The sequence below is a fragment of the Megalobrama amblycephala genome, linkage group LG17 (genome assembly GCF_018812025.1).
Source record: "Megalobrama amblycephala isolate DHTTF-2021 linkage group LG17, ASM1881202v1, whole genome shotgun sequence".
Taxonomy (NCBI): Eukaryota; Metazoa; Chordata; class Actinopteri; order Cypriniformes; family Xenocyprididae; genus Megalobrama; species Megalobrama amblycephala.
In genome coordinates this window covers 5790275-5804083 of record NC_063060.1, presented here as the reverse complement: position 1 = coordinate 5804083, position 13809 = coordinate 5790275, and the positions used below count along the sequence as shown (strand labels likewise).

General features: G+C 39.7%; 1 protein-coding gene across 1 annotated transcript; it reads left to right on the top strand.

The window, feature by feature from the left end:
* The first annotated feature begins 5574 nt into the window (after nucleotides 1–5574).
* LOC125249960 (macrophage mannose receptor 1-like) lies at nucleotides 5575–12561 on the top strand. The gene is made up of 7 exons (XM_048162219.1): nucleotides 5575–5648; nucleotides 5726–6088; nucleotides 6173–6508; nucleotides 10537–10872; nucleotides 10965–11285; nucleotides 11418–11518; nucleotides 11731–12561. Exons 1-7 carry the CDS (start codon nucleotides 5609–5611, stop codon nucleotides 11863–11865), a joined length of 1632 nt encoding a protein of 543 aa, XP_048018176.1. The 5' UTR covers nucleotides 5575–5608; the 3' UTR covers nucleotides 11866–12561.
* Nucleotides 12562–13809: the final 1248 nt, after the last annotated feature.

Sequence of the window (13809 nt, the reverse complement as noted above, 5' to 3'; positions counted from 1 at the left end):
TTTTAATTCAATACATTCACTGCCCAGTGCGTTGAGCAGCTTCACTAGATTTTCATAGTTGGTCACTTCAATAAAACAGGCATTGTGCCAATGTTGTAGAATGGGGGTAGTTGTGTGCAGCTGCAAAGTAAATTAATATTTCAATATAAAGAGATAAAATGTAGAATAAGCGCGTTAAGAATCCGTACAGCTGTAGAGCGAGGGACTTTTATTCTGTTGATCTGAACCGACGAACAACTGATGACGACATTGTTTGACATCTGGTTGACCAATCAGCGGAAAGAGGCGTTTCATTCCCGCCCACATGTAGAGATCGAATATTCAAAGTGCTTATTTGTTTCCAACCCCAGAACGAAAAAAGAAAAATCAAGCAAATGTTTTTGTTTTTTCGATTTCATTTTAAAAATGAAAAACGAAAAAAAGTGTGGTTTTCTAATTTTTCTGCTTTCAGTATCAAATCAAAACATGAATGAACGGAAGATACCCTGATTTTACCCAAGTACTACATCTTGTGTGTTTTGCCCTTACTCACCGAAACTTGTCAACAAGGCTACTTTACATGAATGCAAGAGCATTAATTTAGCAAGTACTTGTGAATCACTAGTGTTTTACATATGAGACGAGGACATGACTGCAGCCACCAATGAGACCAAAGTGCAAGAAGTAAAATTAAAAAGTCAAAGCTTTTTAATTTTACTTAACATTGTTTTATGTATCTGTTATACTGAAGAGAGCTTTTTGACGGATACTGATTTAGGCTACTTATTCTCTTTTTGAGCTTAACTGAGACTTCATTGTCTATGGAAGTTTCAGAGGCTGCTTTGTCAACCTTGATTTATTGCAATTTTGAGGTGTTTGGTTTTATTTTATTTATTTTTTTTATAGAAAACAAATATGATTGTTCTTCTCACAAATCAACTGTTTCTTGTATTTCACTGGTATGTCTCTTTGCTGTTGAGAACTAGTGCATCTTTGAGCCTAAATTCAGTATGAGTAAAACACAGATATTCTGTGGTGATGATTCACGGGGCAACTTTTTGAGCTACGTATGTTGCCGGCCACTATTGCCGAGCGGTGTTGCACGGGCACTTTCTCATTGAGAATGGACAACAAAGTATCCATAAAAAATATGTTATCTATTTATCAATCTATATGTTAACGGGAAAGTGCCCAAGCAACGTCGCTCAGCAACATAGCCTGGCATCATTGCTCAAAAAGTTGCCCCGTGTATCATCACCTTAAGACTTTCACTCAAGTTGTTTTGGAATTGGTGACTTGTAACTTATAATGGGGTCATTTTCACTGTAAGTTATCTGTACTTTTGCTCAAGTATGGTTTTCAGGTCTTTACACCTCTGCATGGAACCCATAGATTTTCTACCTTAACAAACATGTAACCAATCCCGTCAATGTGCAGGGCAGAACTTTTCTACATTGAAGAATGTCTTTAAGAAGGGGGAGGAAAAATGGGATACATAATATAGCAGGTGAATTATGATGAATTATGAATTACAATGTTATGATGAACTATAGTCTCCACTGACTTTCTATGATGTTTCTAAGGATGCTGACATTTAGAAAGGCAGTGGTCTGACTCTGAGATGGCAAATGGGAACATTGAGTAACATAAACAACACATTATTTACTGTTTGATTATGTAGTCAAGCCAAAGGCTAATCATATCAATTACTGTTACTGTATGTGTCCGGAGCGATACATAAAATGCATTTACATTCTGATACATCGACTCGTAGACCACCCTGTATAATTTGCTCTTCAGTCAGTTTCTGGTTCAAAGTCATTGATTATGATTATCAAAGATGAGTTTTAATGGATACAATTATTGACTGCAGGGGGACTTCAATGTTCTTCACACTAAGAAAAAAAATGGTTCTTTTAAGAACTGTTTACTTAAAGCCTCTGCGAAAACCTCCCTTTGGATCCTTTATTTTTAAGACTGTATACGACTAACATCGGCATCTGAAATCTTCAAAATGATTTTTTCCCCAGTTTCCATCACAAGCAGTGTGATGGACGGTCCACAAATGAAAACAAGCTATTTGAATATGAAAATTACTCATGTCTTGCCACAAAAATCAGCATACAATACATGTGCATGAACAAAAGCATTTAATGCGGCAAAGTTCTAAGTTTTAATGTTAATAGAAGTGTAATTCGTTGTGTTCAGGTGGGTCAGATGCTGTGTCAGAGGTTTCTATAATGGTTCACATTCTGATATGTGAAGGAAAGTTATGTAAACAATCAATATAAATGTGTTAAATAGTGCAGGGAGTACAACACTCTCATATTTAACACAACATCTAATAAACAAATATGCAAGTGGCAGGGAGTTTGTTTTGAATAAATGTTGTAGGGCCTCGCTCGACGTTACCAACATGAATAAACAAAGCTTAATTTGACCAATGATTCATTCGCTGACACCAAAATTCCTGGGGGCACTGGATAGCTCCTAATTCCAGCTAGTCAGCATTAAGAGAAGTGGTAACGTGACTTAAGAACAGAAAATATCTGTTCTGAGGCCTTCCTGATCACATTAAATTTATAGACGCTCACAAAACCCTTTTGTATCAAACAAACAGAACAGGAAACACTAATTAACGGATCTAAAAGCACAACGGATCCTCACAGACATACCCTGATTAGGAATCCCTTTTGACCCGGTCACTTGTGACTCCGGTCACTGTTTAAACTCTGCTTAAGGACTCAATCTTGAATCTCAAAAGGACAATTGTCGATCATTTAAAGTATTAATTATATCCAGAATAACACATGCCATGATGTGATTACTAACATGTTGGATTCGATGCATTATATGTTTCTATTCCCTTCTGCATTTTCTTTCTCTTGTAATCACTGTTTTAATTAGGTCAGTCTAGTAATATGTGTGTAAGAAGTGTGTCATGTTTGAGTTCTAAATACAGGATTTATAATTCTCTGTAATTCTGTGTGAATGAAACATTGAAATTCAGTATCAGGAAGATATTAAGAAACGTTATAAAGTTGTTAATAAAACAAGAGAATGTTCCGTGGATATCACGCAATGTAATCAACAGACAATAGACGGGGCGTGTCTAATCTCCGTAGCAACGTCTCATTGGAGGATCACATCTGAAGGATGGAGCCAACTTGCTCCTATAAAACTATGCTGTCCCAAACAAGCTAGTCGTTGAAGTTGAAGCACCGATACTTTGACCACGGCTGAAAAGTTGCTTGGGTCATGCTGAAAAGAAGAAGTTGAGAACTGATCCTTTACCGGCGCTGATTTTCCATCTAACAGTCGCCGACTTCATCCACGAGCCGCGCAGCTGACCATTCAACATCCGTCGAAATCCAGAACTCCGAAACACTCCGTGAACTATCTGACCAAAGTCTCCCAAGAAGAGAGCTGCTCAAGCCAGACGCTCAGAACAGCGCGTTTCACCAGCCGGCAACTTCCTTCAAAGCTTCCGCGCTAACCAACGAAGGGCTTCCCTGAGAAGACGTCACCGCAAAACAGCCAATCCGAGTTGGGATTCCGCTCAACAAGAGCCACGAAACACCCACCTACCTCAGCTGTCAGAGTGAACGCAGGTACAAGTAAAACTTCTCTCTCTCTCTTGCTGGAAACTGGTGAAACTCCTTTAAACCGAAAGAATCAAGCCAAAGCTCTGCTTTTGTGATTTTCCTCAGGTTACGAGTTAAGTTAGCACTGAACTTGGGACTTTTCGTAGCTCATATCAACTCCGCGCGTGTGTGTGTGTGTGTGTGTGTGTGTGTGTGTGTGTGTGTGTGTGTGTGTGTGTGTTTAGCCTCAGTTTCTTGTAATCATTAGAAGTAGTCAATAAAGCTTGATAATATATACGAGTTTCTTGTGCTGTGTATCAAATTACTGTCTCAAACTCAAAAGATCCTAAAAGTTACCTCTTGCTTATAATAATCATAATAAAATATTGTTACTGTTGGCCACAGAATAATATTTTATCCAGAATTGGTAAAATACTTTAACCTCAATTTTTCGCTGGACGAATAATTGATGAAGTGTTAAATATTAATTCTGAATCAGTTACAGTGAATCAATTACAGTTGATTCGATTCTTATTCCCTGTAACTTAATTACCCCTCTTTATACTTAATTGAGCTAATAAATAGGCGAAGTCCTACAATGTCTAAATGTCTGGTCCACATTGCAGCTTTTTCTGTTCTAGAAAAGAAAGAAGACAAACATGTAAAGCAACCAGAGATAGTTTGTTTTGTTTTACTTGCCATTTAGGGGCAGGGTTGTCCTAAATAACCAGAGCTGCAACACACATGTCTATGACCTTCCTGAAGTGACATTAGCAGTCATACGTCTCTGTGTAAAAATATAACACAGAGACGTATGACCCTCCCCCCCCAAAAAAGGTAAGAAATTACTATTTTATATTTGACCGTAATTAACAATCACGTTAATGCTGTAAAAAAAAATCAAATCAAATCAAATAAAAACATATTGCTGGAATTGGCAATAACAATTTAACATTTTACTTTCCTAGATTTAACTAATTCAGGTAACTCAAATATCCAAGTTGTCATTTAATACAACTTCACATTTCAAGTTGACAAATTTTATAAATGAATACAAAAAGTTAAATCAATACTTTTTTTTTTTACAGTTTACAGCCTACAATTGCCAATGTCAGTATGTGTTAAGTTTATAGAGTTGTTAGCCTACTGTATGTTTTGTGTATATGTTTCCAATTTGCTGTTGTCTCTGTTTACCATTGTAAATTAATCAAATAGGAGTTGGGGTTGGTGATGGAGAATGGGTTAAAAATTATTTTGAACAAGTAAATTTTATTTCCATTTTACATCCAAGCCCAATATCTAAAATGTTCATGTTTTTTCTTAATTTTACACACATTTGAAATGAACTGTTTTGCAACAGTTACTGATCTCCGTAAAACAACAATATAAATAATAATAATATTAATATAATGGCACATATACAAATTGTTCTATTGCATATGTTAGTGTTTTGTGTTAGACTCTGTCATGATTTCTTTAAGATGTTTTTTGGCAAGATGGTTTGTCCATTGATAAGATGTGACGTGCAAAAACATCTTCAATGAAAATGAGCTATTTGAATATGAAAATAACTTGCATCTTGTCTTAGACCTGAATGAGGCCAAAAGCCATGTTATATTGCAGACTGAACCTCCTAATCTCATTTTGAACTTTAAAGCTGCTGTCCATAATTTTTTTTTTTTTTTTTTTTTTTTTTGGTTAAAATAATCCAATATCAATTTTTGAGCAAGTGCATAACCAGCTGTTCAAAACCATCTCCTTTACCTTTGCTGATTCACAAGGGTAAGCTTGTAATATTGTTTTATAATAAAATCGGTACTGGTGGGTTTCCGCTGGAAATTCGAGCATGCAGTCGTTTGTCTTTGCATCATTACATCACATCTGTAAACAGAATTCAGGGTGCATTTCTTGACATGAAGTATGTAAAGTCACAATAAATTCACAATATATGGGTTGAATTCCCTCCTTACACACCTGTGACACAGAAAATGTGTGTTTGATCATTTCTTATCAGAATCGAGCAGAGAGGATCTGTGTGAGCAGTCATGGACGGGAGTCTGTTTGTGCTGCTGCTGCTGCTGTCAGGTTGGTGTGGTCATTTGTAATCTGTATTTATGATGATGTGTACACATATAGATGGTTCAACATGTTGATTTTAACAGGGCTCTTCTGGAGCAGTTCTGCTCTTTCTCGTCAGTACCACTATATACATTTGAGAATGTCATGGCCAGAGGCTCAGAGTTACTGCAGAGAGAAGTACACTGACCTGGCTACTGTAGACAACATGGTTGATGTGAACAGGCTGGTAAATATAGTGGATGCTGGATACAGCGGATCTGTGTGGATTGGACTGAAGAGAGGGACACAGAAACGCTGGGCTTGGTCTAATGGAGAAGAAAAATTTTCTCCGTACTCTAACTGGGCTTCAGGAGAGCCAAATGAGAATGCATCTTGTGCAGCTTATTTTTTCGGGGTCTGGTATGATATTGCATGTAGCCATGGACGATATTTTACATGCTACAAGGGTGAGTTCCCTGTTCTTTTAAATTTATTGAGCAGTTTAACTGGGAAAGAAGAGCTATAAACTGATTCTTTTTTTCTCTCATTAGAAAATAATGGATACGTTATGATTCAAAGTGCTAAAAACTGGAGTGATGCTCAGAGCTACTGCAGACAGTATTACACAGATCTGCCCTCCATCCACAACTCTAAAGAAAATAACCAGATAACTCGGGTTGTGTTCTATGGATATTACACCTGGTTTGGTCTGTTCCAGGACTCTTGGGAATGGTCTGACAAATGGAGCCGCTTCTTTAGAAACTGGGCAGCAGGTCAACCATCCCAGAGTTCAGGATCTGGTGACTGTGTCGGCATGTCAAGGAAAGATTCTGGGAAATGGGCCCATGAAAGCTGTGATCTGGAGTATCCTTTTATCTGCCATGGATGTAAGCAACTAACAAATTAGAGCATGTTAGACAGAATGACTATCATTTCATGTTCTGAAGTATTGTGCATTATTTAACAGTGAGTGAGTACAAACACAACAATATGCTGATTACTATTAAAAAAAAAATCTTTCTAAAAACCTGACACTTAGAATAACCCAAAAATTCAAATTGCCAATAAATTATAGGCTAACCTATACAGAAAGCATGCTAGAAATCTTATAAAATTTTTATTTATGCAGTATGACAAACAGTATAACATTGAATATAGAGTGCTGCAGGGATGATGTGTTTTTAAAGGCCAAAACCTAAAACTGAGTTAGCATTTTAGCACTTCCAGGACTTCCAGTTCCATTATCCCAAAGTCAATAAGTTTTTTTGAATGGGTTTGTGGTTAAGTACCTGAAATAACGTATGTGGTTAACACAAGCTCAAGATATTTTTACATTTTATTCTATGATAGGAAATACATTAGTAATAGAGTGCTACAGTAATTATATATTTTTGTAGGCCAACCCACATCACCCTGGTTCCCTTAAAGGTATAGTTCACCCAAAAATGAAAATTTTATGTTTATCTGCTTACCCCCAGAGCATCCAAGATGTAGGTGTCTTTGTTTCTTCAGTAGAACACAAATGATGATTTTTAACTCCAACCGTTGCTGTCTGTCAGTCAAATAATGCTAGTGGATGGGAACTTCTACAATAAGAGTAAATAAAACTTGCTTAGACAAGTCCAAATTAAACCCTGCAGCTCGTGACGACACATTGATGTCCTAAGACAAGAAACGATCGGTTTGTGTGAGAAACCGAACAGTATTTATATCATTTTTTACCTCTAATGCACCACTATGTCCAACGGCATTCATCACTCAATTCGTTTGGTCTGATCGCGCTCTGACAACGGCAGTGATGTCTCGCTCTCATTCAAGTATATGCGCGAGACATCACTTATATATATATATATATATATATATATATATAGTGGCCTATATAAAGTTTTATTTTTTTTGTCCGGCAACAAAAAGCGTGTATAATAAATTACATTTTTATACATTTGTAAATTACATGAATTCAGAGAGTCGGAAACTGTGAACTAGCTCGGGATAGTGAGTAATATAAGTGATAATAAGCACACGAGAAAAAATGGAAATCAAAACCATCAAACTAAATTCTTTAAATATAAAACGGAGAATCAGAAATGTGTTTGGTCCGTGGCAACACTGTGTGCTCGTGTGTATGCTCATTCACGTGCAGATGCTCAACGGTGCTCCTGCTGCTCTCAGCCACTCAATGAACAGAGTAGACACCAAGAGAGGTGTGACGGCAGCGGGAAAGCAAGATCTCGCGCTCACAGGACAGTGCTGGTGACATTTGAAAAGTTACTAAGGTTTGTCCAAAAAGTCGCTAGATTTGTCGCTAGGCGTTTTTTTTGAAAAATAGTCGCTAAAGGGGTCTGAAAAGTCGCTAAATCTAGCGACAAAGTCGCTAAGTTGGCAACACTGGAGGCAGAGGGGTTGTCCTTTGGAGAGGTATGTGGAGGAGTTTCTTGAGGTCTTTTATCAGGAGGGCTGGCTTGATGCTTCCCTCGGTGCATGTTTTCTGATGGGTCTGGATGAAGATACTATTCGGTATAGTGAACCTGCTTGTTACTTCACTCTAGTTGAGTCTGTGAATCTCATTCTCTATTTGAATGGTTCTAATTTTGAAGTAGAAGTTAAGGGAAAGTATCTTACTTATCCAGCCCCATCAGAAACACACTTGGCCTGGTCAGCTCACCCCACACCAGTTCCCTTCACATACCCCTCCAATGGAATCACCCATTTCTGTCCCCCTGTGTTTCCCCGTGCATGGAAGTGGGTATCCAACAGCGCTGACCTGGGGGCCAAAGTTGCTGACCCACCACTTGCATCTGTCAGGTCAGTGTTGAAGTCCACCTCCGTTCTCCCAGCCTGCAAGCCTGGTCACAAGAGGCCCGTCCCAGTCTCCGCCCTGAGCCCAGAGAGGGCTCCTGTCTCCGCCCTTGTCTCTGCCCCGAGCCCAGAGGGGGCTCCAGTCTCTGCCCCGAGCCCAGAGGGGGCTTCGGTTTCCGCCCCTGTCTCCACCCAGAGCCCAGAGGGGGCTCCAGTCTCCGCCCTAGTCTCCGCCCTGAGCCCAGAGGGGGCTCCAGTCCCTGCACCGAGCCCAGAGAGGGCTCCAGTCTCCGCCCTAGTCTCCGCCCTGAGCCCAGAGGGGGCTCCAGTCCCTGCACCGAGCCCAGAGAGGGCTCCAGTCTCCGCCCTAGTCTCCGCCCTGAGCCCAGAGGGGGCTCCAGTCTCTGCACCGAGAACAGAGGGGGCTCTGGTCTCCGCCCCGGGCCCAGAGGGGGCTCCAGTCTCCACCCCGAGCCCAGAGAGGGCTCCAGTCTCTGCCCTTGTCTCTGTCCCGAGCCCAGAGGGGGCTCCAGTCTCCGCCCACGAGGGGGCTCTCCGCCCCGGGCCCAGAGAGGGCTCCAGAGAACAGAGGGGGCTCTCCGCCCCGAGCCCAGAGAGGGCTCCAGTCTCTGCCCTTGTCTCTGTCCCGACCCAGAGGGGTCTCTGCCCCGTCTCTGCCCCGAGCCCAGAGGGGGCTCCAGCCCACGAGCCTGCTGATGGGAACCTGATAGGTGCAGTAAGTCTGCTGTAGTGGCCAAGAGGGGTTTCAAGAAGAAGGCCACAAGGCAGCGTCACCCTGGGCCCCCGAATTACCGGCACTGCCCTGGCCCCCCCGAACTGCCTGGGCCGCCCTGGAGGCTTCCTGTCCTGATTAGCCACGCCCTTGCCAGCCTCCAGAGTGCCCACCCTCCCACTCCGTTAATATTATACGGCGCGGGATGCGCCTTCCGGGAGGGCGGGGTAATGTCACGGTTTGAGTTGTTTTGTTCTGTTTAATTCATGTTTAATTCATGTTTAGAGTTTTTCTTTGGTCACATGTTCCCCTTTGTTTTCAGTTTCCCGCCACTTGTTGTCATGGTTCCTGATTTGATTAGTGTTTGAGTTCAGCTGTGTCTTGTTAGTCTTGTTTAGATCTTCTGTTCACTGTGTATTTAAGCCCTGTTTGTTCAGTTCCTTTGTCAGTTCTCTATGTATACGTTGCTGTTCTGTTTCCTATTCAAGTGATTCTGAGTTCTGTTCAGTAAATTGCTGCAATTAGATCCTACATCTCATCCTTTGCTGCAACAACGTGTGACCGTAACAGCCTTTTACAAGACAAGTAAAAGCTTTAAAAAATCTCAAGAGGAAAAAAATGGGACAACAGAGGTAGTCTGGGACATTAAACATCATCAGCCAATCAGAAACTCATCTACAAATGTCCACTTTTATAGCCTTGTGTTTATTATCATACTCTTGCAAACTTATCTCAAACTTTCAAGGAAAATCTTTTAAACAAAGATTGAAATAGTAGTTGTAAGCTTAGTGATGGTGACGTTGAAGTGATGAGACTGTAGTTTCTTCATAGCCTACGTATAGCTTTTGACTTCTGAAGATTGTGTTTGTTTAAAATTCATAAAAGTTGTGTTCATTTGTGAAGATTAACAGATGTGTAAGAATCATAAGCTTCTGTTAGTCACAGACCTTATTTTGTGGAATAATCCAAGAGCCAGTGGAAAAACATATTGGGTTTTTGTCAAGTGAACCAGGATGATGCTAACTACCCGGTTGGCTTAAAATGCCACATAATTTCAAAATTAAAAATGTAATTATTAACTGTCCAAAATTTTATATATTTACCAAAATTTAATTCTAAAGTACCTATACAGCATTAGTGTAAATAGCGTAACTATTTTAAGTTTTGAAGGTTTGGTGTCTAATTTGTATGAATTTGTACAATCTCATTCATTTTCGGACTATCTGCTTACTCCTTCAGTCTATTACAAATTTAATTGGCTCAGTTTCCGCTTATAAATTGATCACAGAAAATGTTATGTGTTTTAGGGCAACATGCTTTTTAATCATGATTGTATCTTCAACTATCTATTATCTTTATAATCCTGTCATTTCCCTCCTAAAGGGCGCAAATACCAGTACCAGTTTATAAATGAAAGCAGGTCATGGCAAGATGCTCAGAGTTACTGCAGAGCGAGATTCACTGATCTGGCCACTGCTGACAACATGAGCGACGCGAGATTGCTGGTAAATACAGTGGATGCTGGATACAGTGGTTCAGTATGGATAGGTCTCCACAATGGAACAGAGTATCGCTGGGTCTGGTCTATAGGCACACAGTCCCAGTACAGTATCTGGAATCCAGGAGAACCAAATGGTGATGGAGAGTGTGTGAATAGTTTTAATGGAAACTGGTATGATGAGAGCTGCAGCACCGCTCTCCCATTTGTGTGTTTCAATGGTGAGTTCTCAAATCTGGTTCATTTTCCCCCACACTTTAGCTGATCCTGGACTGGTTTTTAGGGCTGGTTTTTATCTGGTGTTTCTGAACAGACAGCTCTGGTTTTATTATCATTACGACTGCTATGACATGGAGAGATGCTCAGAGTTACTGCAGACAACACCACACTGACTTGGCGAGTATCAGCAGCGCAGAGCAGCAGAATCTGATCCGTAATCAAGCATCTCTCTGGATTGGTCTGTTCCTGGACTCTTGGCAGTGGTCTGATAGTGGGAATCTCAGTTTCAGATACTGGACAGAAGGTCAACCATCCCAGAGTTCAGGATCTGAGTGTGTCGGCATGTCAAGAATCAATTCTGGGAAATGGGCTCATGAAAGCTGTGATCTAAAGCGTCCTTTTATCTGCCATGGAGGTGAGTTTCCCTAAAAGAATCAAATGATTCAAACAAGAGATTTGTAGATCATTACTGAAACAGACCTACTGACATATGTTTTCATTTATTGATATATCTTCTGTGTTAATGATGAACTCTTAATTTCTCTAGATGACAAGTTGATTAAAAAGCAGATTGTCAAACTAAAATTGTCCTGTAATGGAAAATGCACATTGAATGATCCTTCCATACAGACTGCCATCCTGAATGAGGTTTGTCTCTGCCGTAAAAACTGTTTAGTTTCAGTGTCAAATTTTGAATGCATAATAGAACCATGACAACCAACCACAACATCATATAGCATTGTGTTCTCGATGTCTGAACTGGCAAGCACCTCTCATATCACATATTGTTGCTGTTATGTTTGATTTTTTATTTTTTATTTATTTATTTTTTTTTTTTTTCTCTCCCTGGTCTTCTCTAGATAAGTGAAAAGCTGAAGAGCATGGGGCTGGAAAGTGACAGCAAAATAAGCTGGAGAAAAGGAGAAGGTGGAGAGGTGTTTCATCAGGAGATCAACCGTATTGCAGGTTCCAATAATAAATGTAATAAGAAGTAATCTTTTATTTAGGCCTTTATATCAAAATTCAAAATAGACTCAAAGAATATAGAGGGGTTTTTATTTTTAGTAACAGTAGATTGCTTTAAGGAATTGTGAAGTACTTTTAGCAGAATTATCAGTTATTTAAAGTGCCCCTATTATGCTATTTTTTAGGTACCTGGAGGTCTCATAATATACATTGCACATCACCACATTTTTCAATGATTCTCAAACGACTCTGATGATTCCGTCTCTCTAAATCCCACCTTTTCGCAAGCCTACTCTGCTCTGATTGGCCAGATGGCCCAGTCTGTTACGATTGGTCTACTGCTTACAGCACGTGTTGGAAACAAAACGCTCATTACCAGAACTGAACTTTAGCTCCGGAGGTTTTGCTCAGTTCTCAGCAATTGACTATATGCACGTCCTTGTTGTCCTTTAGCCAGCTCAGGCATTTCCGGTGAACTGTTAGCTGTTCATTCTGTACTTGCTGTACATTGACACAAAACCATCAGTGATGGGAATAACGGCATTATAAATAAACGGCGTTACTAACGGCATTATTTTTTTCAGTGTAAAGTATAAAGTAATCAAATGAATTACTTTTTCTCCCGTTACAACGCCATTACCGTTACTGACCAAAAATCCCACATTACTATAATTGAGCTCACTGAAGCGGTTTTCATCCGAGTAGACTCTCTCTCAGCCATAGGACCTGCAAAGTTTTTTTTTCTCTGGTGTGTGTTGGGGTTAGTCACACACAAATATAATTTTAGACTGATAATAATGTATGATGCTGTGTGTGTGTCTGTGAGCATGCGAGCGCAGAATACCCTTTGTGACATGCTGGATCGAAAATATGTGAAATAAGTTTTTTTTGTTTGTTTTTTTCTAGTCGACTAGGAGTTGTTCATTTAAGCCATTAGTTGACTAATCACATTTATATTAATTTATTTCCTTAAATACTGGAGAGAATAAACCATAATAATGAGCGTTTATTTAATATAGGCTATAGCACTCAAGCACTCACATAAAGCTTGCCATAAAGAACCAGCAAAAGATTATGAATGTGACAAAAACAGCAAGGAGACATTTTAATTGTTTATTTTAATTTTAATTGCTTTCTACAAAACAAAACTTAATGAAGTGGTCAAAATCATGTCTGTCTGATCCACTCCATTACTATTTGTGAGAAGTAGCCTAACTAGTAACTATAACTAATTACATTTTTAAAGTAAGGAGCCCAACACTGATGACCGCAAACATTACTTGTTCATCTTTCTGACATTGCCCCTACTGTAAAACTGAACATTTCAAAATGTAGGAAATTCAACATTAGAAAACACATTTAAAGGTCCCATTTTTCGTGGTTTTTTGAAGCTTTGATTGTTTATAGTGTGCAATATAACATGTGTTCATGTTTCGCGTGTAAAAAAACACAATATTTTTCACATAATTTACTTTACTGTATACCGCTGTTTCCACTGTCATAAAAACGGGCTGATGACTTCCTTGTTCTATGAAGTCCCTCCTTCAGAAATACGTAACGAGTTCTGATTGTGCCAGCGGTTCCTGTGTTGTGATTCGACAGCAGTTAGCGCTCCTTGCCCTGAAAGGTCACGCCTCTTACCATAACGTGGAGATGCACGCGCTCAGTGTTATTGTAAACATGTTGTCTTTAATTTTACCCTATCAATTTGTGCCGGAATCAGACCCGCTGATTGGACTGCGGGATGAAAATAACAGCGTTTCGACGACATGGCGACAAACACACTCTACAAACGCAACTCTTGTGTATTCCTGTGGGCGGAGGTTAGTCAAAAACTGTTTTAGTGACGTCATTAAAGAAGGAAGTAGAGGGATGTAGTCCAAACTGGCCGTTCGATGTAGGCGACTTCTGTTAAATAAAATATCTCGCTTGGCATTGAACTTTGAGTTTTAAAATTTTACAGATTTTATTTA

Coding starts and splice junctions, on each gene's coding strand:
- LOC125249960 (XM_048162219.1), top strand. CDS start 5,609: ATGGACGGGAGTCTGTTTGTGCTGCTGCTGCTGCTGTCAG. Junction 5,649..5,725: donor GCTGCTGCTGCTGCTGTCAG/GTTGGTGTGGTC, acceptor TGATTTTAACAG/GGCTCTTCTGGAGCAGTTCT. Junction 6,089..6,172: donor ATATTTTACATGCTACAAGG/GTGAGTTCCCTG, acceptor TTCTCTCATTAG/AAAATAATGGATACGTTATG.